This window comes from Delphinus delphis, chromosome 4 (assembly GCF_949987515.2).
Source record: "Delphinus delphis chromosome 4, mDelDel1.2, whole genome shotgun sequence".
Classification (NCBI taxonomy): domain Eukaryota; kingdom Metazoa; phylum Chordata; class Mammalia; order Artiodactyla; family Delphinidae; genus Delphinus; species Delphinus delphis.
In genome coordinates this window covers 69,964,269-69,989,982 of record NC_082686.1, presented here as the reverse complement: position 1 = coordinate 69,989,982, position 25,714 = coordinate 69,964,269, and the positions used below count along the sequence as shown (strand labels likewise).

General features: G+C 48.2%; 1 protein-coding gene across 1 annotated transcript in view; it reads left to right on the top strand.

The window, feature by feature from the left end:
• ITGB5 (integrin subunit beta 5) overlaps nt 1–25,714 on the top strand; it is a 111,473-nt gene that overhangs the window by 39,308 nt on the left and 46,451 nt on the right. Inside the window, exons 5-8 of the mRNA XM_060010797.1 lie at nt 3,517–3,685; nt 21,920–22,081; nt 23,539–23,634; nt 25,414–25,503. Of these exons, the coding sequence (XP_059866780.1) occupies nt 3,517–3,685; nt 21,920–22,081; nt 23,539–23,634; nt 25,414–25,503 (517 nt within the window). The remainder of the gene's footprint in view (nt 1–3,516; nt 3,686–21,919; nt 22,082–23,538; nt 23,635–25,413; nt 25,504–25,714) is intronic.

The following is a 25,714-nucleotide window of genomic DNA, read 5'->3' as shown; positions in this document are numbered from 1 at the left end:
TTGAAGAGACTATCTTTCCTCCATTATATAGTCTTGCCTCCTTTGTCATAGATTAATTGACCATAGGTACATGGGTTTATTTCTGGGCTTTCTATCCTGTTCCTTTGATCTGTATTTTGGTTTTTGTGGCAGTACCCTGTTCTTTAATGTTTTTAATCCATACACTGAAGTTTCATTTTTGAATTTGAGTGACTATTTTTTATTTGGTTCTTTCTTTTAGACTTCTGTTTTTCATAGCCTTCTGATTGTTTTTTCTTCCTAATAATATCCCATTCTAGTCTTTGGTATTTTTTCCTTCTCCTTGAATGTTTTAAATATCTTTGTTTTAATGTACTTTAGATAATTGTGTTACCTGTTTCTTGAACTGCAGATCCTGCAGTTGGTTGAATTTGCTGATATTCCTTCATGGTAGTTTATTTCTCATGGGGTCTATAACTTTTTCATTAGTTCCTCTTCATCAGAGGTTGTTTTCCATTAGGGGATCACGTGCCCCAGGGGTACTGACGTCCCTGCAGGGTGGTTTTCGGTTCCCTGATGCTAGGATCCTCTGGGTTTCACTGTGGGACTAGTTCTGTTTATTTCTCAGCAGGGGGGTTCCTTCCTTGTAAAAGTAATGAATTCTGACTTGTTTAGGCCTGGAGTTACAATCTTTATGGGTGATTCATCTCACCATGAGCCCAGAGTGCATCTTCCTTGCTTCTCTCCCAGGCCAGTGGCTGGAATTTTTCTGGGTTTGATTTTAGTGACAGGGCAGCTCTTTGTAACACTCATCTTTATGCAGAGAGCCCTGTTCCAGTGCTCTGCCCTGCGCTGGCCTGAGGTCCATCATCTGTCCCTGTTAGAACCTGGCCCCAAGCCCCAGACCTTTGTCAGGCCCCAGCACGCTAGGGTGGGGGGGTGGGGGATCCCTTTGCCAGGAGATCCTTGCTCACTTCCCACCTAGTTGAAGTCCGTTCATTTGTGCAATGCTTTTCTCTCCGTTCCTGGCACCTGGGATTTCCCCGCTAAGCTTCCAGTCTTGGCTACATATTAACATTTTTGAGGATTAGATTTTTACCCAGCAGTTCTCTTTGTTTAGAGGGAGAGGAGAGGTCTTGCCCTGTCAGCTCCATGGTCCACAGTATTGTCCTGAAGCATTAGATTGTTTTTTGGCTTTGCCTACATCTAGCATCTGCAAATAGGATTCACTTTTTATACATACATGCTCCCCCAGGCTCTTTAAGCATATATATTTTATTCATCTTCCTGGTTCATAATTCTTAATCCAGTAAAGATTTAGTCGGCCCTGAACTGGGGTCCTGTGGCACAGACACAGTTGGGGGTGGGAGGGCTTCCTGGCATGAGACCCTCAAACACCCAGATCTTCGGGTCGCTCAGACAGCTCTTCCAGGGGTTAAATTAGACACAGTTTGACATTGTTTTCCAGAGACTATGGAGACATTCAACAGAGCCTGTGTGACAAAGCTGTTTTCCTCTCACTAAGAGGTGATTCTGGTTTGGTTATAATAAATTCTCTGCAATGAAGTCTTCTCTCTGGCAAACACATTTTCTAGTTCCTGATTATTAATAGTAATTCTCCACAGTAAAAATATATCTACTTATTCCCCTTTGCAGGAAGGGACGAGGTAAAGAACGCTGAACTAATTTAGCTGAGCTTTTCACAGCTTTTCTGGTTTTCTCATTGAGCAGCAGTCATAGTTTTGTTCCTCTTCTCCCTTCCTCAACCGACCCGTCAACCGAGGCAGTAAACACCTGAAGTCCGCAGCCATGGCCCAGCACAGCACAGAAGGGTGAAGTTGCTCAGAGGGTGTGGGAGGGGAGTGAGAGTTTGTGTACATTTCCTTCCTCCTGGGCCCATCTATTTGTCAGATGACTATGATGGGACCTCAGCTCACTTCCTGCTTCCAGCTGGGAATGCAATTTCCATGACCTTTATCTTTATGGGGAACTGAGATGAGAATAGAAAGTTTGGGTGGCATGGGTTACAGAAGAGCCTGACCTGTGCAAACACAAGGGGTGGGTGAAGATTTTTGGGGAAGGAGGAGGGAGTGAAACAAAGGGACGGCAAGTGGGGACAGCTGCTCGCAGCTCTCCCTGTCCGGAGGCACCGTGGCCATCATGGCAGTGGGGTTGACCCTGCAGAGGTGGCTTACTGTGAGTGACTGTTGGAGCAGGTACCGTAGGCCCTTAGAGGGGATGAGAGAACCTCTTAGAAAGCCCAAGGTTGCCTCTCTCGGGGAGGAGGGGAGCCTCTCAGACCTGCCCCAGCTGCCCTTCTTGATGGCAGTGAGGCAGGAGCTGCTAGGAGTTGCTAAGCCTGTTTCCCTTCCCACGCACACGGCTTGAATTGGGTAGGTAACGAAGCCTTCCCCTCATGCCTCTCTGTTGGTGTTTGCTTTCTGTCTTAGTTCTGAAAGAGAGGCTTCCTTAACATGGCCACGGACCTGCACAGTCTGGTCCAGCTTGCCTCCCCAGCCTCCTCATAGCTCATCTTTGCCCTTGTTCCCTGCATTGCAGTCTAACTGGCCTCCCTCTGCCCTTGGGCTCTCTGTGCTCCCTTCTGCCACAGGGCCCTTGCATTTGCACTTCCCTCTCCCCTTTTACCCAGTAAACCTTTCTGGAAACAATGTAAGGCCCCTCTTCCTATTTCATTGGTTATATAGCCAAGTGAAACTCCTGCAGATGTGATTGGGCTGTAACTTCCTCCAGGAATGGGGCCATCTGCACTGCAAACTGAAGATGAGAACACCCAATATTCAGGAGAAAGACATGGCATTAACCTCCTATTGAGGTGCAATACTGCCCTCTTTCCAGATTTCCAGGTAGCATTTTCCATTCGAAGATGGTTTGCTTCTCAGTGATTTCTCTTTGCGTCTAGGAGAGCTGATGCTTTATCATTCCAGTATTTATAAATGAACGAAGAAACAGAACGTTTTCATTCCTGTTGCATTTAGTGTTTGCTCGGTTGCCAGCACGTCCTGGTGGTCTCTGAGTGGGTGGACACGAAGGGGTTATGTGATCCTTTATCACGTGGCAGCAGCAGAGTCGATGTAAGAAGCTGGTTTCGTAGAGTCACTCTGCTCACGCTGCCCTCACTCGACAGGGCCCGCCTTCCTCAGCCTGTAAGAGCCTTCCTTCCCCTCGGTGCCGCCCAGGCTGCGGTGCCTGTCCCACCAGGCGCTTGCATCTTCCAAGGCCCGCGTCAGGGCGCCTCCGTGACACCTTCCTCTGACCGCGGTAGCCCACTGTTAACCGCTACTTCCTACGACCCATTTGTCATTTCATTCACCTACAGCCTGGTATGTGCTGTCTCGCCCGCAGTTTAGAGCTTGTGTTTGGAGAGTAGGGACTAGGTTATTTCTCTGTGCTCCCCCACTGTGTCTGTCCCAGGGGTGTGTGGTAGGTGCTGAGTATTCGTTGGTGCCATTCAAGGCAATCAGTAAATGCAGAGTTACTTGGTTGTTTAAGATTTTGGGACAAGGAAGGAAAAGTGACTTTTCTCCTCTTTCTCTCCAGTTACAAGCTATTCCCAAACTGTGTCCCCTCCTTTGGGTTCCGCCATCTGCTGCCTCTCACAGACAGAGTGGACAGCTTCAACGAGGAAGTGCGGAAGCAGAGGGTGTCCCGGAACCGCGATGCCCCCGAGGGCGGCTTTGACGCAGTGCTCCAGGCGGCTGTCTGCAAGGTAACCTTCCCTTCTGGCTCTGCCCCTGCGTGGGAGGTCGACGGAGAGGTGTCGGTGTGGGTGATGTGCGTTGGCACTGCCTGCAGATATTGAGCCATCGCAGCCTGTGGCCTCCTGTCCACTCTTGCATCAGAGGGTGAGCTCGGTGGGCCCTTGGGAAAATCTATGGAAGTCAAACCAGCTGGCGTGCAGGGGTGGCTTAGGGCTGGTGTGTGTCTGTGTCAGGGTGTGGCTGTGTACAATGGGATGTTGTCTTTGCCAGCAGACAGATGTTCCTTTTTTCTATGTTTGGCTTTTTTGCTGCTTTTGGGGACAGGGAGCAGGGGGCAGAAAAGGTCAAGCCATATGCATAGAATCTTGTAGAATTTTATGGCCCAATTTTGGTAAACATTAAAGAGTGCTCTGTTGGGGAATCCAGCTAAAAAGAGAAGCGCTTGTCATCTTTGGTTTTCTTTCTGTTTGTTTGTTTTTCTCGTGTTTCTCTGTGATATGTGAATCCAGAGGGGAGGACACAGACTTAGGTCAGAAATGAACTCATGCTTTGAGACATTCCAATCTCAGCAAAATATGTAAATGGGATGTTGGTAATAACTTATTCTTAACATAATTTTCTATATCAAGACAGCCCGATGACAATAACAAAAGATAAAAATAAATATCACTCTTGAATTTGCTATTCTGGCACATACTTTAACATTTTTTCCATAGTGGTCACCATATACCATGCATAATTGGTAATGCTTTCTTGACCATTTTGGTGGGCTCAGCAACAGGGCGGTGGTTGGGATGCTCACGTCTGGGGGAGGGCTGGGTAAGGAGGTTAGAACTCAGTTTGGAGAGGCCGCACGTCTGACCTCAGAGAGCCTGTGTTTAGTGTGTCACAGATTCACTTCTCCTCCTCTTGGTCCTCGACAAAATGAAAAGAGAGTCACGGTTGTCCCTTCCGAAATAAAAAACTGAAATGGTAGACAGGAGGGATAAGGGGAAAGAAAGATGTGAAGAAAACACAGCTTCCTCAGTCCTCTTCTTGGTCCCACTGCCTTTCTGCCCGTCCCTGTGTCCTTGGGGCCACCCCGGAGAGGACGGTCTCACAGTGACCCCCTACCCAGGACGGCTGCAGAGCGGCCCCTGCCCAGCCGCTGGCTAGAGCAGAACGGTTTGATTCAGAGGCCCCTGATGCTTCGTAGCAGCCCATGAAAGCCAGACGGGACACAGCTAGAATGTGTTCAGCTCTGAATCTTTCAAGTGCATCACAGAATAGGCAGTTTATGGATTTCCTTCAGAAAGAAAAATTATGTTTTTGACTGGCATTCAGATTATTGATTGTATGGGGTGTTATATTCAGGGGCTTCCTGCCAAATCCACTCTTGGCAGGAACAAATAGTGCAGGGAAAACACAAGATCCCTCTTATCTCCCCATCGTGGGATTATTGTGGGTTTTCTTTCCCGGGGAGGAAATTGTCTTTAAGGCTTGAAGGGAAGAACCCAGTGACAAGCCTACGCACTGTCCAGTTATATTAATTCTGTTTAATTAGATGAATCCGAATGGCATGATGGAATGCTTGAGGCGCGGTGGTCCACGAGAAGCCGTTTGATTCGCTCTTTAGCCCACAGAACCTTCCTGTGCCATCCCAGACCCATGAAAATATCCTTCCCTTTGAAAACTCAGTATTTCAAGACTCGAGTGCTTCAAAGCAGATTTCTTCAACTCAGTGCCCGCACCTGGTTACGAATTATTGTTGGCCTGAGAGGCACTTTAGTGTGTGTTTCAGTTTTATATCTTTTGGCATTTTTCTCTTATTCCCCACCTTGGCCTTTGTCATGGGGCGTCCCTGGAAAGTTACTAATTGCTTGGAATTATGCAGTCGATGAGATCCCAGCTTTTATTCTCACCATTTCTTTTCCTTTGTGCTGTCAGTGTGTGTTTGGGTACCTATCAAGCAATTTCTTTCTCACTTGAAATCACCTATTTATAACGTCATCTTCCTGGTTAACTACAGCCTTCTTTATAGTTGCTAAATATTGGAAATAGATTATGGCCTGTCTATTGATGAAAGGCTATAACAATCACACCCTAAAAGAATATTTGAGCACTTGAATAATACTTAAGATAAATTAAGAGAGGAAAGGAAAGCACGTGATAAAACAGCATAGATATATGACCCTATTTTGCAAACAAAAGAAAGAAAAATCTGGAAAAGATTGGAAATAAATAGACCAAAGTGTTAACAGCAATTGTCTCTGGTGATAGGATTAGGTGTGGTTTTTATTTTCTTCTTTGTGTTATTTTATATTTACTTAAATTTTCACAATAAATAAGGTATGATTTTTAAAATTTGTAATGGAACATTTCAAACATATAAAAGTAGAGAGAATAGTGAAATAAAATCCCATGTACCCATGGTCCATCTGGGACAGTTACCAGTTTGTAGCCAATCTTGTTTCATTTGCCTTCCTAACCATTTTATTCCCCATTATTTGAAGTAAATCCCAGATATCATTTGTTTCAGTGATAATTAGGTTTTTAAAGTTTTTTTTAAAAGCCCTAAGCATGCCTTACTTCGTTGACTGACTTTTCTGCCTTCTCCTGATTTGCCCAGATTAAAGGCCCTTCCTCTTAATCCTGAAAACTGAATGTGACAGAGCCAGCAGGCCTGTAATCTCTGCAGTTGGAGAGGCGTCTCTTGCAGGCTGGAGCTGGCTGGGCAGCCCCGGCAGCAGTGCACGCTCCGCTTCCTTTGACCCCATGCCCTGGAGACGGAGCTGATAACAGGCCTGCTTCATAGTCCACAGGAGGCTCTTTGTTCTGATTTCAGCCTCACTCTGGTTTCCCTGGATGGACTGTTAGTTACCAACTTTAGGGACTTAGGGGTATGGAATGCTCACAAGACTGGTCTTAAATCCCACCCTCAAGGCCAACTTTACATTTCCTGGAAAGCTGCTCTTTGCAAAAAGAAGGAAACAGTCTGTTTCTACTTAGGATTCGATTTAGGAAGTAGAACTGCTTCCACGAGTGGAAGTTTTCAGTTGCCATCTTTCCCCCCAGCAGGTCACATTGTTAGGAGAGGCCGTTGAAGAGTAGGAACCCCTCTGTCACCAGTGCAGGCATTTTTCCCAATGCTGTACCGGCCTGGGTTGGGATGAGGGAATGCCGTGACCCATAATTTCTTATCTTTACCTCGAAACCTATTATTAAACTTGTTTATACTTTTTCTTGGTCTGAATAATAGTTTCTGCCATTACCGCTTTTACTGCTCTCCTGGGACTTTTCTAGAAGTTGACTCTAAGTTGTTTATTCTGAAAGTGTATAGGTGCAAGTGTGATGAATGGTTCAGACTGGAACCATGGCCGCTTTCCTGTTCTCCCAAAATAGGGAGAGCTGGTGCCCTGGGAAGACAGAGGGCGGGGTGGTCCAGCTCTCTCCAGCTCTGAGTTGTCAGTCATGGCTTTGCTGTTCTCCATGGCTCTCAGGTTAAAGAAGTTCCCTGTAAAGTTAAGCCTGGCTGGGTACGTCCTGGCCACACGGATTCTATGGGCTGCTTTCTCCCGTCAGACAGAAAAATCAGATCCCTGCAACCCAGCCTGTTTCCCTTCTGGCTTCATCTTCTAGCCCCCTAACATTTATCCTTCTTATCCTTTCTGTTTTAATCTTGATTATCTAATGTTGCGTTATTTATTAAGTTTTTAAAGCATTGTGTGTCCTCAGAAATAGGTGGATAAGTAAGTCTTAAAGCAAACGAAGTAAATTTGCATTGCTGAGTGAAAAGTCTTGGTGTGGCTTGGGTCCTTTATTCCTTGGCTGGCGAGAGCATCCTAATCTAAAATGGCGACCACATCCCCAGAGGGGCTGGAGGAACGGCTTCCTCCAACAAGACTTTCTGCAGGAATACAGACTCTGTGGGCCTCTGGAGACAAAATGATGGCTGCCCTTGCTCTACTGTCATCCGTGCTCCAGCTCTTTTGTATACACTATCTCTGATTCTCACAACAGTCCTTCAGTGTATTGGTGGTACTTGTCCCCAGTTTACAGGTGAGGAAACTGAGTGTCACAGGGTTCACTCTACTTACTGTTGGAAAGGGGTGGAGCCAGGATTTGAACCAGATCCAGTTGATTCTAAAGCCCAAGCCCTGTCTATTACATTGTGCCGGGTGCTTTGGGAAGTAGCGACAGTGCCGTGCAGAGCAGAGAGGACTCAGAGTCCTGTTGTCCCGATTCAAGCTATGCCTCTTCTGCTACTAACCGGCTCTGTGGCGGCCTGAGTGCTCTTCTGGAGGCTGCAGGGAGGTGGGGCTGGACGGGAGGAGGTCCAGGATGCCCTCCAGCTGTGCACTGTCCTCAGTGCAAAGGACTCGTCACAGCATTGTGCCCCTTTGCCCAGAGCCCTGGATTTTGCTTTTTGTCTCTCCTGGTTCAGGCTTGAGCTCCAGGCCAGGCAGGGGCTGCTGCAGATACCAGGAGAGGGTGGAGAATTCCCCATTCCTGGAGGCAGGCTCGGCTGGGAGAGGTTTTCGCTCAGCGCAGCCTCCCCCGCAGTTGATTTGGCCTCTTCGGACTTGTGGCCTGATTTCTTTTAGACCTGAGACTTGTCATTTTTCCACGCGTGAATTGAGCAACGTAGAAAACTGCCTTCCTTTCCTCAAGGAAGGCAGCGGCCCCTAACGCCTTCATGCCCCCCGAGGGGATGCCCCCGTAAGTCCTGTGTTCATGCAGTCTGGGTTCTCTGTCTCGGCATGTGTGAGCCGTTTGTGCCAGCAAGTTGCACCACGGTTTCTGGGGCTTAATGCAACCCACCCTGCTTGCTCTTCCTCTGGCTCGGTGTCTTTGTGAAGCCCGTGAGAGTATTGGATTTCCCTGTAGCCCACGTGAGGCTGTGGGGCTGTGGGTGGGCACGCAGGCGCTCCGCCCGTGCCCGGGCCGTGCTTTTGTCGGAGGTGGTAAAGGTCCTCCCTGGCTTTCTGTTTTGCACATGGTTTTGGTTTATTGTGTACTTTTGAATCACTCGACTGTTTTAGCCCCTGGAGGGACGTGTCCTTGTTCTGCCTTCTGCCCGTGAGCTGTGCTGTAGGCTTCACTGCCCCGCTCACAGCTGCTGCTTCTGCTTTCCAGCTCAGGAATGTTTATTGTGTGCCCAGTAAGTGCTCAGTGGCAGGTACGGTGAAGAAAATTAGAAAAAGATGAGAAAAAGTCCCCCTCCTCACGGATTCGATTTGAGCTTTCAGATCCACTAGAAAGGAAATAGAACAACTCATTTGTAAACATTAAATGGAACCATGTGGAATTATGGACATGTGACTATCAATGAAATTTAATATTTGACCATTGATAGTTTCTCCTACAAAAATAGAAAACTCATATGGTTCAGCCTCATATTTACAAACGTTTTTCTTTAGTTCAGATTGGACTTGCATAGAGTCTACGTCAGACATGTTCTACTGCATGTTGTTAGGGCTTGGGCTCTAGATGAATGTCTAAATCCTGAGTCATGGGCCGAGATTTCTTTTCCCTAAGGAAAGGAATATTGACATTTTTGACCTTCTTAAGTTGAACCACAGACAGATTTTTAAAAAAGATTTCTCATTGCAAAGCATGGACGGAAACGGGAGAAACAAACTACTGGTGAGAACGTGTTTACTGTTACAAAGTGACAGAAATAGGCTTGAATGTCCACATGATTGGGGAAGCGAATTACAGAAAGAATTCAGCCTTATTTTTCCTTAAGTGCATTGTAGGAATCAAGAGTCCTTAGTCCCCAAGCTCAGATCTGCTGTAGGGTCTGCCCCTTGGCTGGTCAGGTCAGCCCCCTTTCCTTCCTCATTTCTTTCCCCAGACCTGTTCTCTCTGTGTGCTTGCCTGGAAGGTCAGTGTACAGAGTGTTTCAGTTTTGACTTCTGGAAATTTGTTGGGCACTTACAGTCTGCAAGGTGCCCCACGAGCTGCTGTGAGGCTTGCCCAGATGACTGAGCCACAGCTCCTGTCCCCGGGAGCATCACTGCAGTTGGACAACAGATGCCTATACGACAATCTAAGGTACCGGCGGAGTGCACGGACACTATAGAACATCTGGCCCTGGTAGGACCCAGTGGTTGAATCACAGTGTTCTTCCCCTTCAAGGGTCACCTTGGTCTCTTTGCCTCCCCGTCGTTGGCCCTGAGGCTCTGGTGCGATGACGCTACTGATCACTCTTGGCTGCCTGCTTTGTGAGAGCCAGGCTCTATGCCAAGCACCTCAGGGGGGCTTGTTTTACTTAATCCTTTGAAGGTGGTTGTACTGTCTGCTTTTGATAAGGAAACAACCCTAGAAAGGTTGAGTAACTTCTCGAAGGTCTTACAGCTGGAAATGACACAGCCAGAGATGGAACTGTACCCACCTTCCCGGCTCCAAAGATGGGAGTTCTCAGCCTTGACCTTAGATAACCTGCCGTCTCATGTGGCCACACAAGAGTGGAGAAGTGGGAGGGGTGTGCTTCCAAAGAAGGCAAAGTCCTCCTCTAAGGAACCATTTCGATTTCCCACGTGACCCGGTTTGCCAGTGGTAGAGCCAGGACTGACTCTGTCCCGGGAAAGACAGCTGCACGTACTGCTGTTCTCTGGAACTAAGAGTTTCCTGTTTATCAGAAACAGTTATAACATGGCTCTGGCAGCCTCCGGGTTTTCTAGGGAGACCACGGGTACTGTCCCACGGTCGGTGCGCTGCTGGAGCCCAGCCCTTTGGGTGAGCCTGCTTGTCTTTTTTTTTTTTTTTTTTTTGCGGTTTGCGGGCCTCTCACTGTTGTGGCCTCTCCCGTTGCAGAGCACAGGCTCCGGACACGCAGGCTTAGCGGCCATGGCTCATGGGCCCAGCCACTCCGTGGCATGTGGGATCCTCCCGGACTGGGGTACGAACCCGTGTCCCCTGCATTGGCAGGCGGACTCCCAACCACTGCGCCACCAGGGAAGCCCAGCCTGCTTGTCTTTGCCCTTGGCTTCCCCATCTGTGACACGGGAACACTGATAACCCCCTTTTCATTTATAATTCACGGGGTCTCAGAACCGTGGGTTCTGTTCAGCGCTCCCTGATAGCGCTGTGGAGACACTTTTTCAGATGGTGCTTCCTTTTTGCAGTGAGCGAGCACGTGGCTGGTGACTCTTCAGTGACAACTGAGGCCCGTGGGCTGTGTTGACACCCAGCTGGAGGATCCAGCTGTCTGGGTGGCCATCGATTTTACTTAACTGACTGACATCGAGAACAGAGAAGCCCATCATTTAAAGCTAGTGTTTCTGTCCTCGCTGAAACGGCATCCTGATCTAGGCCTCCCCTGTACTGAACACTGTTTACCGGAGAGAGTACTGCGGGCCTTGTCTCAGAACAAGCAAGCCAGGCTGTATTCGGGTGGGCCCCACCGCCCGTGTCCTCTAAGGCCGCTGGGTGGGGCGTCAGCTCTTCTCAGATTCCCAGGAATCGGTGTTCCAGGCCCTCCCGTGCACCCTCCCACGGGGCATCCGTGAGCCTCTCTCTCACACTCGTCATGCTCTGCCGTGGTCCCTGTGTGTAAGCAAGTCACTAGGACCTGGGTATTGGGACCCACAGGCTTCTGTGAGCCTGTCGGAAGATTCAGCTGCCAAACACGGGCCGTGCGCTACAGGGCCCGCAGGCCGCAGCCCCAGCCCTGCCTTCCTCTGCAGCCAGACCGCTTCGAGGGACCTGCGTGTGCCTCTGGGGCTGTGTTTAAGGCAGACGCTAGAGAGCAGGGAGGGGTGAGTGGCTGGTGCCGGGGCTAGAAACCACACCTCTGAGGAGCGGTTAAAGGTGGACCAAGACGAGAGACACCACAGGAAGAAGCGTGTTACCTGACCTCAGACATCACTACAGAAGAGGGCTGTTCCAGGGGATGAGCTGGGGTAGCCACAGGGAAGCAGGTTTGAGTTCAAGGCAAGGGAGAAATTTCTAGGGAAGACCTCTGCTCAGCTGTGGAGCAGGCTGCCAGATGCGGCGGTGAGTCTGAGTGGGGACCCCAGGCCCATGCGGGGGAGGTGCCGGATGAAAGAGCCCTGCACGGGTGGAACGTGGATGAGCCAACCTCGGAGGTTCTTTCCAAACTTCAGGGGCTACTTATTTCCTCTGAGGCAGCTTTTCTGCCCAGTAACCCACTGGTGCTTTTGTTCTACAGTGGCTCCTTCTAGCCTGTCTGGTCCTCACTGCACCCTCTTAAGCTGCGTGACCGTGAACTCTGCCGTGCACACCCCTTCTGTGTGCCAAGCTCAGCGTGCCTGGAGCTGGCGCCCAGAAAAGCTTTCCACTCCTGATGGCTTCCCCACGGAGCCACCTTACCAAGTGGGTAAACATCCAGGTGCGGTGGGGCAGCTCAAGGGCACCCAGGGACAGTGTGGAGGTGGGCGGGGGAGGACGGAGGCCTTTGAGTGACCTTCGTCTTTGTCAGACCGTGTAGCCCCTTGCGTGTGACTCGTTCCAACCCCAGAAACCAAATTGCCGCACAGGCCAGAGCTTCATATCCTCAAACAGAGAAATGACATCCTTACTCCCTAGCCATTATTTCACTGTCTCTGGGGCCACATGTTGGAGGGGAACAAGCCAGCAAGTCTGTCTTCACTCTTGGGAGGATCCAGTTTGTATTTATTTTCTCAGAGGTTGTAAGGCCTGGCCTTCCACTTCCATTCTGCTTCCCCTTTTCATGGACTACTGTTCTCTCTTTGCCATTTCAGGATCCCAGGTTCCCCAGGCTGACTTCCAGACCTGGCTGCCCAGGGCCTCCAATAACCATCCCACTGACTGACCTGGCCCCTCTCCCCTCCTCCACCCTTCTGCAGTTCGTGTTGGATGATCTCCATGGCCCTGCTGCCACCCTTTCTGCAATTCCCATTACTTTTCTCAGATCTCAGTGCATGACAGGTGATCTGATGAAATATTTTCACTTAAGTTAGCCCCTTACTGCTTCCCGTATTTATATGATTAAAAGAAGATGTCTGTTGGATTGCAAAGCATAATAAATAGTTGGTGGAATTGGGAGTGATGTGATTGAAGACTTCTGGACATTGTGAGGGAGGTTTTCTTGTTACCCAACCCTGATCTTGTTCACATATCCACTTACTACTCATTCCTCACCGAGTGCCAAGTATGTGCCAGGTGCAGTGCTCTTTGTTATTCTGGCCTCTACATCCCTTCCTGTCTTCTCTCAGCTCCAGATCTCTGCTGCTTTCTGAGGACAGAGCAGAGTTTGGTAAGTTCTCCACTGAGCTTCCAACTGGAGAAAGTCATCTCTGGCCCCAGCACAGATTGGACTGGTGGCCCGTACAAAACCAGAGGGTTTGCCTCCTGGGAGTGGACGGAGTCAGAGGTTCTGGGCTTGGCGGCAGCTCCTCCCACCACTCATTACTTCTGACACGTGTGTCCAGGGTCTGTGGATGGCTGCTTTTCACATAGCATGGTCTCCTGTGCACGTGTGTGATTCGCCTGGAACAGCTGGAGTAAACGTAGGTCACAGAACACATCACCCTCGGGTGGCAGAAGGCAGGCTGGTGGCTGGGAGAGGGGTGAGCCTTGGGCCTCGCCTGCTCACCCAGAGTGGGCTTAGGAAAAGGAGGGTAAAACGTGTAGCATTGCCCAAAGGCTCTGTCTCGACACAGGCCACGGGAGTGGACTATAAGACAGAATGGACAGGTCGAGACTGGACGGGTGTTGCGGTGGGACCAGGGAAGTAGGATGAAAAAGATAATTCTGAGTTTTCTAGATAAAACATTTGATGGTCCCTTTGTCAGCAATGGGGAAGCCTGGAGGGGAAGACGGTGCATCAGCTTTGGAGAAGTTGAGTTTTGGGTGACGGCAGACGTGTCTGGCTTTTGGTCCAGACCTGGGACTAAAGCTTAGGAAGGAGGTCAAGTGGGAGAGGTAATTAATTGCGAGCTGTCCAAGCAGATGCATGGAACTCGGGTAAATCTCCTCGGGGACAGTGTTACCTTTGACCTCATCCAGTGCCGGGAGAGGAGGTGGAATCTGCTAGCAGCCGTAGGGGACGGGGGCATCGGACGGTGCGGTGTCCAGGAAGCCAAGGGCAGGAGGGCTTGAAGGAGGCCCTGGTCGGCAGCAGAGAGGCCGGAGGGCAAGGCCAGAGGATGGCTGCGGGGCTGGCGGCAGGACCTCAGCGTGAGCTTCGAGGTTCTCAACGTTGGCGCCACAGTAGGCTCACCCGGGAGCTTTAGAAGACCCTGTGGCTGGGCTGCAGGTCACATCAGAACCGCCGGGCGTTAGCATAGTTGAAGCTCCCTTGAGGACCTTCCATGCAGCTGGGGCAGAGAACCACTGTGCGTGTGGGGGCAGGAGGCGGGTGACTGGGAGCCGCCGGTGAGAGAGACGGTAGGGGCGTGTGGAGAAGTCGGGTTCTATGGAGCTGGGGAGAGGAAATAGAGGCAGCCAGTCTGCCTCTACGACTAGCAGGTGATGAGAGATGTTGGGTCAAAAACAGAGTGTTTATTAGAAGTGGGTCGTGAGCATATCTTCAGGCACAAGGAAAGGACGCAGAGGAAATTGACGGATGGAACGGTGCTCCAGAGAGGGTGGGATTTGGGGGCTGCGTTTCCTTGGGGAGGGAGAGCACTCCTTCCCTGAGAGCATTAAGACCAGAGGAGAGGCCAGGGGGATGCGGATGCCTGTTTATTTATGACAGAGAGGCATACTAGGGCTGTGGAACAGACACTGAGCGCCTGGAACAGACAAGGCGAGTCCTGTGACCTGTGTCCGCGGCTCACCTGAGCACGTGGGAGCTGGGAGTTGGACAGCTGGAACAGACCTTGTGGTGGGTTTGACGCAGATTTGACTGAAGAGGAGGCAGGTACACTGCAGGCTCGGCCAGATGCTGGATTTCTGGCTTCGGAGTCCAGCGCATTTCCGTCCCGCCCACCCGTGACATTTTCATCTGAGGGCTGACCTCTGTCATGTTTAGGAGATTGGCTTTTAAAAATCTTGTTTTTACCCAGAGACTTGGAGAAAAGTTTAGCTAAACAAATCAGTCTGTCTTTTTTTCCTCTTAAAATAGTTTTGTATAAAAAGAGAATACATTCAATCTAAAAATTTAGAAAATGCAGAGAGCAGAAAGGAAATAAACATCACCCATAACCCTACAATCCAAAAATAAGATCATGTGTTTCTGGATTTAAGTCACAGATTTTTGGCTCCATGGAAATACTGAGGACAATCACTGTCGGTTCTTGACTGTTTACTGCCTGCAGGTACTGAGCGGGGTGTGCTCTTTGTGTATCATTTTGTTTAATCCTCTCAACAACCCTATTAATCCTCTCAACAACCCTATTCTGCCCTCTATCTTTTTTTTTTTTTTTTTTTTTGGCGGTACGCGGGCCTCTCACAGCTGTGGCCTCTCCCGTTGCGGAGCACAGGCTCCGGACGCGCAGGCTCAGCGGCCATGGCTCACGGGCCCAGCCGCTCTGCGGCATGTCGGATCTTCCCGGACCGGGGCACGAACCCGTGTCCCCTGCATCGGCAGGCGGACTCTCAACCACTGCACCCCCAGGGAAGCCCTATTATCTCTATCTTATCGCTGAGAAGCTGGGACTGGGAAAGATTGATTAACATGCCCAGTGTCATAAAGACAAGCCGAGGGAAGACGTGGGCATGAACTGAGGTTTGCCGTTCATCCGAGCCCACACTCCCAGCTGCTTTGTGGGCACTGCCACCGAACAAAGGAATATGCATAACTGGTATTCCCAGCACAGTATTGACATTCAGTCTGGTCATCTAATTTACTGTATTTGAATGACTTTCTGAGCACACCAAGCCTTTATTGAAAAAAACTTTACTGAGGTATGATCGATGTATAATAAACTACACATGTTGAACGTGTACAATTTGACAAATATTGAGATTTATACATACCCGTGAGATATATATTCACCGTAATCAAGATGACGAACATATATCCTTCTCCCCCGCAAATAGAGTATTTGTGCTCCTTTGTCATTTCTCCCTCCTGCATCTCCTGCCCCCTTTCCCCAGGCAGCCACTACTTTGCTTTCTGTCACTACACATGAGTTTGCGTTCGTTAAAACTTCAGAAATCCAGTGTATACTCTTTTTGGCCTGGCTTATTTCACTCAGAACAACTGTTCTGAGATTCATGTGTGCTGTTGAGTGTCATCTGTGCTAAGGAGTGATCGCTTCTTTTGTTACTGAGTGGTATTCCCTTGTGTGGATACACCACAGTTTATTCATCCACCTGTAGATGGGTATCTGGCTTGTTTTGGATATTTGGTAGTTTTTGCCTATTATAAATGGAGCTGCTACAGATGTGTTCAAGCCTTTGTGTGGTCGTAGGCTTTTATTTCTCATGGGTCAGTCCCTAAGAGTGGGAGGGCTGGGTCATATGGTAGGTGTTTAACTTTTTAAGAAATTGCTAAACTGTTTTGCAAAATACATGTATCATTTTAGAACCGTATGGGCAGTGTCCGCCAGTTCCGTTTCCTCCACATCTCCCCCAGTGTTTGATGTGGCCAAGTCTTTTTAATTTTTAGCCATTCTATTAGGTGTGTGGTAGAATCTCACTGTGGTTTTAATTAATACAAGGCTTTTAAACTTTTCGGTGTGCAAGCCTTCATGGTCCCTGTAGTGACCGTGGAGCCTCACACATCAAGAAGCAAAAGGAGACGAGAAGGAATGTAAAAGTCATTACTAGTCTGAGAGTAGTGACTATAGACCCCTTTTTTAGTGTGTCTTATGTACTAAATACTTGTTAACCTAGGATCAACCCTGCGAAGTAGGATTATCTTCATTTTACAGAGGAAGAAACTGAGGCTGAGAGAGATGAAGTGACTGACTTAGGGTCTCAAAAAGCAAACCCTTGAACTCAGCCTCGTCTGTGCCAAAGCTCTCGTATGCTGGCCCCCATGCCACACTCCATTCTGTAGTTACTCCTTTAAAAAAAAAAAAAATCCACTTTCCCACTACTGATCTCTGCCCCAAACGTGGATACAGAACTTAAGACTTCAAGATAGTCCAAGCAGACAGTAGGAAAATTAGTTCTATTGTAAATTCTCTGTGGAGTCAGTGCTTGTAAAATCTCCAAGCCCAAAAGGCTGAGTGAATGAATAAGCATCTCATTCTGTGCAGCCCGACCTCTGGGCCAAGTTTGTTAACGTCACTTACATAACAAGAGTCCACTTCGGAGAAGACAGAATTAATATTATTAAGCCATGCTACTCTTCATTTGTGGAGCTATTTCTGTTTCAGATGCAATATTCCAATTCAACAAACATTTATCCTGGATCAGCAGTCGTTAGTTGAGAGCTTGCCAAGTACTTTGATGAACTATCTCAATGATTACACACGCTCGGCTCTCCCTATGTGATTGGGTAGTTAGCTTTGCGGATAAGAGGCAGGTCCTCTGAATCTGACTTCTCTGGTCCTTACTGGTTCAGTGACCTTGGGCTAGTGACTTAATGTCTCTGAGCACCGGTGTCCTCATCTGCAAGATGACAATGTATTACCTCCTTCATAAGGGTTGCAGTGAAGATGTGATGGAATAGTGGAGGTGAACAATAAATGTTAAGTATTATCATTCCTGTCTTACTAACAAGAAAAAACTTTGAGATGTTAAATAATTGTGGTCAAAGCTACACAGGTAGTTGGTAGTGACAAAAAGCTCCCATGCCCACTTTCAAGTTTCCAAGTTCCACGTTATTCTATCTGCTTGCTGTCACCCTCCTTAGGTTCCTGCATGCCCCTTGAGAAGCTGGCGTGGAAGAAAAGGAGGCTGAAAAAGTTAAATGACAGAGCCAGCATTCAAAGCCTAGTCTTTTAAAAGTAGCACTTATTAAAGATAGTTTGGGGAAAAAAAAAAGATACTGCCTCTAATCTCAATCCCAACATCATTATGGTATATTTCGTTTCAGCCTCTGTTCTCTTTTTAGTGGAGAGTGATGCCTGTTTCTTCCATAGTTTGTAATCACACTGTAATTACAGTACTGTATTCTTTGTTTTTCACTTTATATTATACATGTTTACATATAATTTCATACTTTTTATGAACATAATTTCTAATGGTGGAAAGGAGAGATCTCGGTTTACTTAACCGTTCCCGTATTCTGGTAGGGTAGTCACCTCTTTCCTGTTTTGTCACTATTAGTAAAAATACTGCCGTGCGTACTTCAGAATACTTCTTGCAGATAGAGTCTCCTGCGGTAGAATCATCGAGTCAAAAGATGTATATACTTCTTTAAGCGTTTTTTAAAGTGAGGTGTATTGAGGGATGATTTACATAGAGTAAAATTCACCCTTTTTAGGTATAACAACTTAGAGCCACCCCGACAATTAACATATAGATGAAGAAAAGAAATGAAAAAAAAAGATAGAGGTAATTTCTGTCACCTCAGAAAGTTGCCCAATACCCGTCTGTTATTGACTTCTCCCTTTGCAGTCAGCCTTTGGCAACCACCAATCTGTTTTCTGTCCCTCTATTTTTGTCTTTCCGTGAATATCTTCTGAATGGAGTTAGGCAGTAAGTTGCCTTTTGAGTCAGGCTTTTTTCACTTAACCTAGTGCTTTGGAGATTCATCCGAGTTGTGTGTATCAGCAGTCTGTTCCTCTTTCTTGCTGAATAGTATTCCATTGTAGAGATGTACTACCGTTTGTCTGTGTATTCACCACCTGATGGACATTTGGGTTGTTTCTAAATTTTGGTGATCACGAATTGCTGTTATATAAATATTTGCATAGTAGTTTTTATGTGAGCATAAGCTTTCATTTCTCGTGGATAAATACCAAAGAGTGGGATTGCTGAGTTGATGGTCATTGTATATTTAACTTTATAAGAATATGCCAAACTGGTTTCCAGAGTTGCCAAAACATTTTGTATTCTCACTAGCAATTTATGAGAGTTGTGATTGTTCCACATTCTTTCCAGCACTTGGTATTTTCAGGACTGTTTTTTTTTTTTTTTTTTTTGCCATTGGCATAGCTATCTAATGGCATCTCATTGTGAATGTAATGTGCACCTTTTCTTTTCTTTTTAATTAATTATTTTTGGCTGCGTTGGGTCTTCATTGCTGTGCGCGGGCTTTCTCTCGTTGCGGTGCGCAGGGGCTACTCTTCGTTGCCGTGCGCGGGCTTCTCATTGCAGTGGCTTCTCTTGTTGCGGAGCGTGGGCTCTGGAGCACGGGGGCTTCAGTGGATGTGGCGCGTGGGCTCAGTAGTTGTGGCCCGTGGGCTCTAGAGCACAGGCTCAGTAGCTCTGGCGCACAGGCTTAGTTGCTCCGTGGCATGTGGGATCTTCCCGAACCAGGGCTTGAACCCGTGTCTCCTGCATTGGCAGGTGGATTCTTAACCACTGCGCCAGCAGGGAAGCCCTGTGCACTTTCTTAATGACTAATGTTGTTGACGATCCTTTCATGTGCTTATTTCCATCCATATCTCTTCTTTGGTAAAATGTCTCTTCAAGTCTAGCTTTTAAAGTTCAGTTGTTTGTGTTGTTATTGGCCTATGAGAGTTCTTTATACATTCTGGATACAAGTCCTTTGTCAGATTTTTATTTTTTGCAAACATTTTCTCCCGATCTGTGTCTTGTCGTTTCGTTTTCTCAGTGGTATCTTTCAAAGAGCAGATGTTTTTATTTTTTTATTTTATTTTTTAAAGGAAGCTCGTATTTCTTGTATTTTAATGTTTGTTGTAGACAGGCTTCCACTTTATTTATTTATGGCTGTGTTGGGTCTTCGTTTCTGTGCGAGGGCTTTCTCTAGTTGTGGCAAGCGGGGGCTGCTCTTCATCGCAGTGCACTGGCCTCTCACTATCACGGCCTCTCTTGTTGCGGAGCACAGGCTCCAGACGTACAGGCTCAGTAGTTGTGGCTCACGGGCCCAGCTGCTCCACGGCACGTGGGATCCTCCCAGACCAGGCTCGAACCCATGTCCCCTGCATTGGCAGGCAGATTCTCAACCACTGCGCCACCAGGGAAGCCCAGAGCAGATGTTTTTAATTTGACAGAGTCTAATTCATCAAAATTTTATCCTGTGAATCATCTAAGAAATCTTTGCCTCTACCAAGGTCACAAAGCTTTTCTTCTTTGTTTCCTTCAGACGTTTTATAGTTTTAGGTCTGTGATCCACTTTGAGTTCATTTTTGTATACAGTGAGAGCTGTGGGTTGAGGTTCATTTTTTTTTCATATGGATGTCTAATTATTCCAATACCTTCTATCGAATTGACCGTATGTGTGGGTCTATTTCTGGTTTCTATCCTGTTCCACTGGTCTATGTGTCTATCCTTTTGTCAGTACCACACAGTCTCACTTATTGTAGCTTTATAATAAGTCTTGGCCTTAGATAATGAATCCCCCAGCTTCGTTGTTGTTTTTCAAAATTGTTTGATGAGTTTTCATTGTCTTTCCATATATTCCAGTTATTAACACCCCCTCTCAAGACACCCAGTCCTGCCTCCAAGAGAATACACTTATCTCCACTTCTAATACCGTAGATTAGTTTTGTCACAGCTTAGAATGCATCTGTGTTAGGGACCTTCTAGGTTGCTTCCTCTGGGTTCTGAAAACGTGCCCGGCCTGGTCATTGTGCCTTTACCAGCACCTAGAGCAACCCACTCCCCACCCCAACTTCTGCCTCCTCTGTCATTTCTTCTTCCAGTTTCCTTGAAGGGTCCTCTTCACCTTCAGCTCAGCTGACATTTCCTCTGCCCTGGGAAGCCTTCTCTCCTCCTCCCCGGGTTTCCGTTAAAAGTGTATTTATGGCTAAGTAATATTCCATTGTATATATGTGCCACATCTTCTTTATCCATTCATCTGTCGATGGACCCTTAGGTTGCTTCCATGTCCTGACTATTGTAAACAGAGCTGCAATGAACATTTTGGTACATGACTCTTTTTGAATTATGGTTTTCTCAGAAGCAGCCGCATAGCACAGGGAGATCAGCTCGGTGGCTTGTGACCACCTAGAGGGGTGGGATAGGGAGGGTGGGAGGGAGGGAGACGCAAGAGGGAAGAGATGTGGGGACATATGTATATGTATAACTGATTCCCTTTGTTGTAAAGCAGAAACTAACACACCATTGTAGAGCAACTATACTCCAATAAAGATGTTAAAAAGCATGCTTATTGTGATACGTTAAAGCTGTGTTTCCACTTGACTGCAAGCTTTTTGAGGTCTGGAACAGGCTGTTTCTTAGACCCAGTGCCTTCCATGGGGACTGCATGTGGTAGGAAGTCAGTAATTGTCTGTTGGATGAACGTTGAGAGTCTGGGAAACTGATTCCCCAAAGGTGAATTCTTTGCTCACAGCTGGCCTCCTGGCTTTCAGTCCTCCCTGGCTTCTTTTCAAACTGCCTTTTCTTCCTTGTGTTACGCTGACTCTTTGTGACTTATTTCCACGCTGCTTTCGGAGCAAATGAGAAAACATCATACCTCTTGAAGGCTGTTTTATCCATCATTGTGGCGATAAGAAAGAGAGGATGATACCCTCAATCCCTTATCTGCCATAAGGTGATAGCTTTTAACTTGTGAAGTCTGTGAATCCAGTCTCCTATTTCAGTGTCAAGTGTACATGTGTAGATAACCCAGTGGTGTTTAAACCCTTCCTGTATTCATCCTGCTACCCACGTATTTTGGGATGCTCTTTCACTACTGGTGTGAAGGCAACCCTATCCCAGTTTTTGTTGCCCTGTATCAGGGTCTAGCTGCTCCTACTAGTAATGACTGGGAGTGTTTTTGTGTAGTATCGGGGCCACGGTGTCTAAATATGAAAAAATAGAGTCCTTCCCTTGCAAGGTAGCTCGTATTGAGCCGTGCCTCTGTCTGAAGAGTGGATACATTGCATACAGTGAAGCAGTAAAGGGAGAAAAGAGCGAGTCTGATTGACCTTAACTACCAGACTAGTTCAGTTCGTGATTGGAGTGGTTTACTTCTACCAGAAAGATGGCCGGTTTTCTCAAATCCTCCAAAGACAGATCTGTCTGTCGGTCATTAGAACACTCTGTTGTGAGTGATTCGTGTCTACTTGGGGGACTGAAGTGATCACTTACCAGTCATCTTAGACAAGGGCAGCCAGCCGAGTGTGTTGAAGGGAGGTTGGGGGGCTACTAAAGGCTGCTCTGTGGAAGGAACTATAGGGGAGGCTAAAAGGGGAGGCGTCCAAGGGGAGTGGCTGTCAGGTACAGAGTCGAGCAGGGAGGGGCAGGCTGCCCCAGGGCAGTCTCGGGTGGCAGCCAGGAAGGCCTAACACCCATCTGTCCCTCAGGAGAAGATCGGCTGGCGAAAGGACGCGCTGCACCTGCTGGTGTTCACAACGGATGACGTGCCCCACATCGCGCTGGACGGAAAGCTGGGGGGCCTGGTGCAGCCTCACGACGGCCAGTGCCACCTGAATGAGGCCAACGAGTACACTGCCTCCAACCAGATGGTGAGGACAGGGAACCCCAGCACCGCTCCCGCCGCCCCGCCTATGGTCCGAGACCTCGCCGGCCTTTGCCACCTTCCTCTGGACCTCTACTCACCGACTCTCCACCCCATTCTTGGGACTGGGTCTCTACTCCATCTTCTTCAACTGGGCTTCTAGAACTTCTCCTCGTCATTAACTTAGACCATTTCTCAGGGATTTCTGTAGCTTTGTGCTTTTGTGCCCCCACATGGGGAGTGTTTAGTCGAGGGAAGAGGTGACCTGGCGAGACAGGATGGATCTCAAAGGGGAGAGGTGATTTTGCACGAGGGAGAGGACTGTGTTCCAGCAGAGCCAAAAACTGGGATAGAAGTTATGGGGCAAGACCAGCAAAGACAAGACTTCCTGACTTCTAGAAATGGGTTTCCTGATGCCCTGAGTTCCATCCGTGTCAGGGGTGGGGCGGCAGGTGTCCTACACGGGAGGAGAAGCCCCAAGGACCTTCCATTCCCAGGAGCCTGTCACTGGGACCATGCGATTAAACAGAACTTAGGCAGAATTTCAAACATATGCTAGGCCAGTGAAGTGGACTCTACCTAACTATCAACCAGAGCCAACAATTAAGATTTTTCCACACTTGCTGTACAGTTGTTTCCTCCCCAAATCTACACCCTCTTCCTTCCCAAGCCCATTCTGGTGTTTGGCTAGAGAGAAATTCTTTCTAATTCTTCCTGGACTAGCCTGTTTTCTCCAGTTTTAAGAGGTGGTCAAGAGTAATGGAGTCTGGAAAAAGAACTCGTAACTGTACAACCTGATAACTGTAGAGCTCACCGATGAGGACCCCAGCGTCCATCATCAGCCCTTAAAAGTCCTTCCGGACGTTGCTGAGCTGCCTCGAGGTGTCCTCCCTCCCTTCTTGCTCTGTACCCCTCCCCCGCCATAGCCCAACTTTTAGTCCAAATGTCAGCAGCCTCTTCTGCCCGTTCTGAGCCATGAGAGGACTGAGCAGAGCCTGTAGGGGACATTGGCAGGCCCAATACTGGGCACAGGAAAAGGAAAAATAGGACAAGGAGATCAGGAAGATCAGTCTTAGGGAAGAGAGGGAAGATAACAGGTGTTGACGGTAGGTGGTCGGACGTGGTGGCTCTCCTTTTGGGGACTTCCCCCCTCTGCCCCATTCCTGCTGAAGGGATGGAAACACGGACCAAGTGTGGGAAACCTCCACTCACCACTTCTCTATTCTGGGTTGGAGGGGTAGGAGGAGTGAGTCTAGTTTCGTAGGTGCCAGAGGGTCCTTTCCTGGAGAATCTCCCCCACAGTTTCTCAGTAAGGAGCTGCTGATGGGGCGTGGTTATTAAGGCGCTGCCAGGGGAAGGTGCTTATCGTGGCAAGTGATGAGTTACTGAGCACACGTTGGAGCCACGTGCTCGTGTGTCAGCCTGGGAGAAGTGTTACAACCTTGCCTTTTGCCTTGGCCCTAGGACTATCCATCCCTTGCCTTGCTTGGAGAGAAATTGGCAGAAAACAACATCAACCTCATCTTTGCAGTGACGAAGAACCATTATATGCTCTACAAGGTACACCTGGAGGGAGTGAGGGAGGCTGATGGCCTGAATCTGGGGGCCCTGCTGACCCTGAGATGAATGGGAGATTGGAATGTGGGGTCAGGTGAAGTGTGGAGGCCGGGTGAGGGGTGTTAACAGCCCTGTTCTGTGTGGGCAGAGATCCAGAGGAGGGTGGAATATAGCCCTGATCCGATCTACTGGAAAATAATAGTATTAAGGAAGCTCTTAAGCATTCATAGAGCAGTACATACCAAGGAAGTTAAACATATGGTTTCTAATTTGGTAATGAGAAAAACTTTGGACATAGTTTTTCAGATGAAACGGAAGCATCCAGGGAATAGGGAAGGAAGATATAAACTGAAAATGTACAGAAAGAAAACTAGGCATCTAGGCAGGCTGCATCACCAGTCCCACAGTCTATAGAGCTTTTATGCCTTCCTGCAGAGTACGGGGGACCAGTGGGTTAGTTTGGGACAGGAATTTCTGAAGAAAACAATACGTGTCTTGAGTGAACAGAGCAGTATGTGTGTGAGCCTGCCCTGTCTAAGAGAGACTCTTCCCAGGTCATCCCATGGGCCACCATTATACGTTTCCCTCCTGAATGTGCTCTTTCCCATGATCACAGGCAAGTTGCCTTTCACTAGAACTCTCCTCCAGACGGCTCAGGGAGTGTTCGTGTGAGCCAAGTGTGAAGCCCAGCTCACCTCTGACATCTTTTGAATTGAGAGGTGATGAGAAATAAATCTCCACCTCTAGAACAGCCAACCCCTGTCCCCTCTCTTTACTGCTCTTAAGTATCCCCCAAAGAACCCTTGTCTGATGGTGTGTTTCTGTTGCTTCTGCCTGAGATAATCATTGATAAAATGCCACTTACACCTTCTTGAGTTCTTTATCTTCTTTTAGTCTGAATCAATTTTAGAAGATGAAAACAAGGGAAGGAGGTTGCTTAGTGAAGATAGCAGGATAGAACATATCCATTCACAAATACCATTTTTAGAGGTCAGTTGCACAGACTGTACTGAGAATGCTACCGGATGCTCCAGGAGGGAAGAGACCCACCTCGGCTTAAGCCAGCCTTGCTCAGAACCAAGGACCTCTCGCTCGGGAGGCATATCCAGCCCAAGGCAGGCTGAGGGTGGCGGGTGTTTCTAGCAATTTGTCACTTTAGTAAGTGACATACTCAGGCCTTCGTACAAGTGAAAGAGGAAAGGCAGCCACTTCAAGGCTGCCTGCTTTGCCAAAGACTTCTCCCGGAGATACCAGACCTCCTTGGGAAGGCACCATGCACGTTCATTTCCCTCCTAGGAAAAGAGAGGCTGTATTTGAGACCCTTAGAAAAGCTTCCCCTTTCACTTCTGCTGGCCAGGTCGAGGGCATCCTTGAACTGAACCTGGGGATGCCCGTGTAGTCTGGCGGGGAGAGGGCGAGCACATCCATAATGTATTGACCTTAGAGGATGGAATTCCAGAGAGTTGTCCATTACATGCCAGAGAGGAGGGGTCTCCGAGAAGAAGCATGACATTATGCTTCAGGAACAGGTCTTGCCAGGCCCTTTCCACCCAGACCTTCAAGAATCGAGATTGCACAGCCGACCACAACAACTCCATTCCCTTGTGCCTTCTTCTTACCTCTGCTTGTGGCATCTTCTCTAGTTTACGGTGTGAGAGAGTGGCAGAATCAGTGCTGGGGGCCCTGACGGTTCTAGCTCGGTAGGGCAGCGTTCACTCTTTGACAGTGTGGAAGGGCAAAATGGGCTCATCTGTTTTCTTTTTTTTCCCCCCCCCACCCAAGAATTTTACAGCCCTGATACCTGGAACAACGGTGGAGATATTACACGGAAACTCCAAAAATATAATTCAACTGATTATCAATGCATACAACGTAAGTCACTGGTTTCTTCCCCCACCCTCTCCCCCTGAGGGAGCTGGTGTGGACTCAGGTGGACTCAGGCCTCTGTGTTCCCCGTGGCGAGAAGTGAGAAGCACACACACTGACTTCGCCTCCCAGTGGGCAGGACTGAAATCCCCCAGGCTTCTGGAGCTCCACATAGACCTGCAGACTAGGGTCTGATTGTAATCAGGTCCTCTCAGAG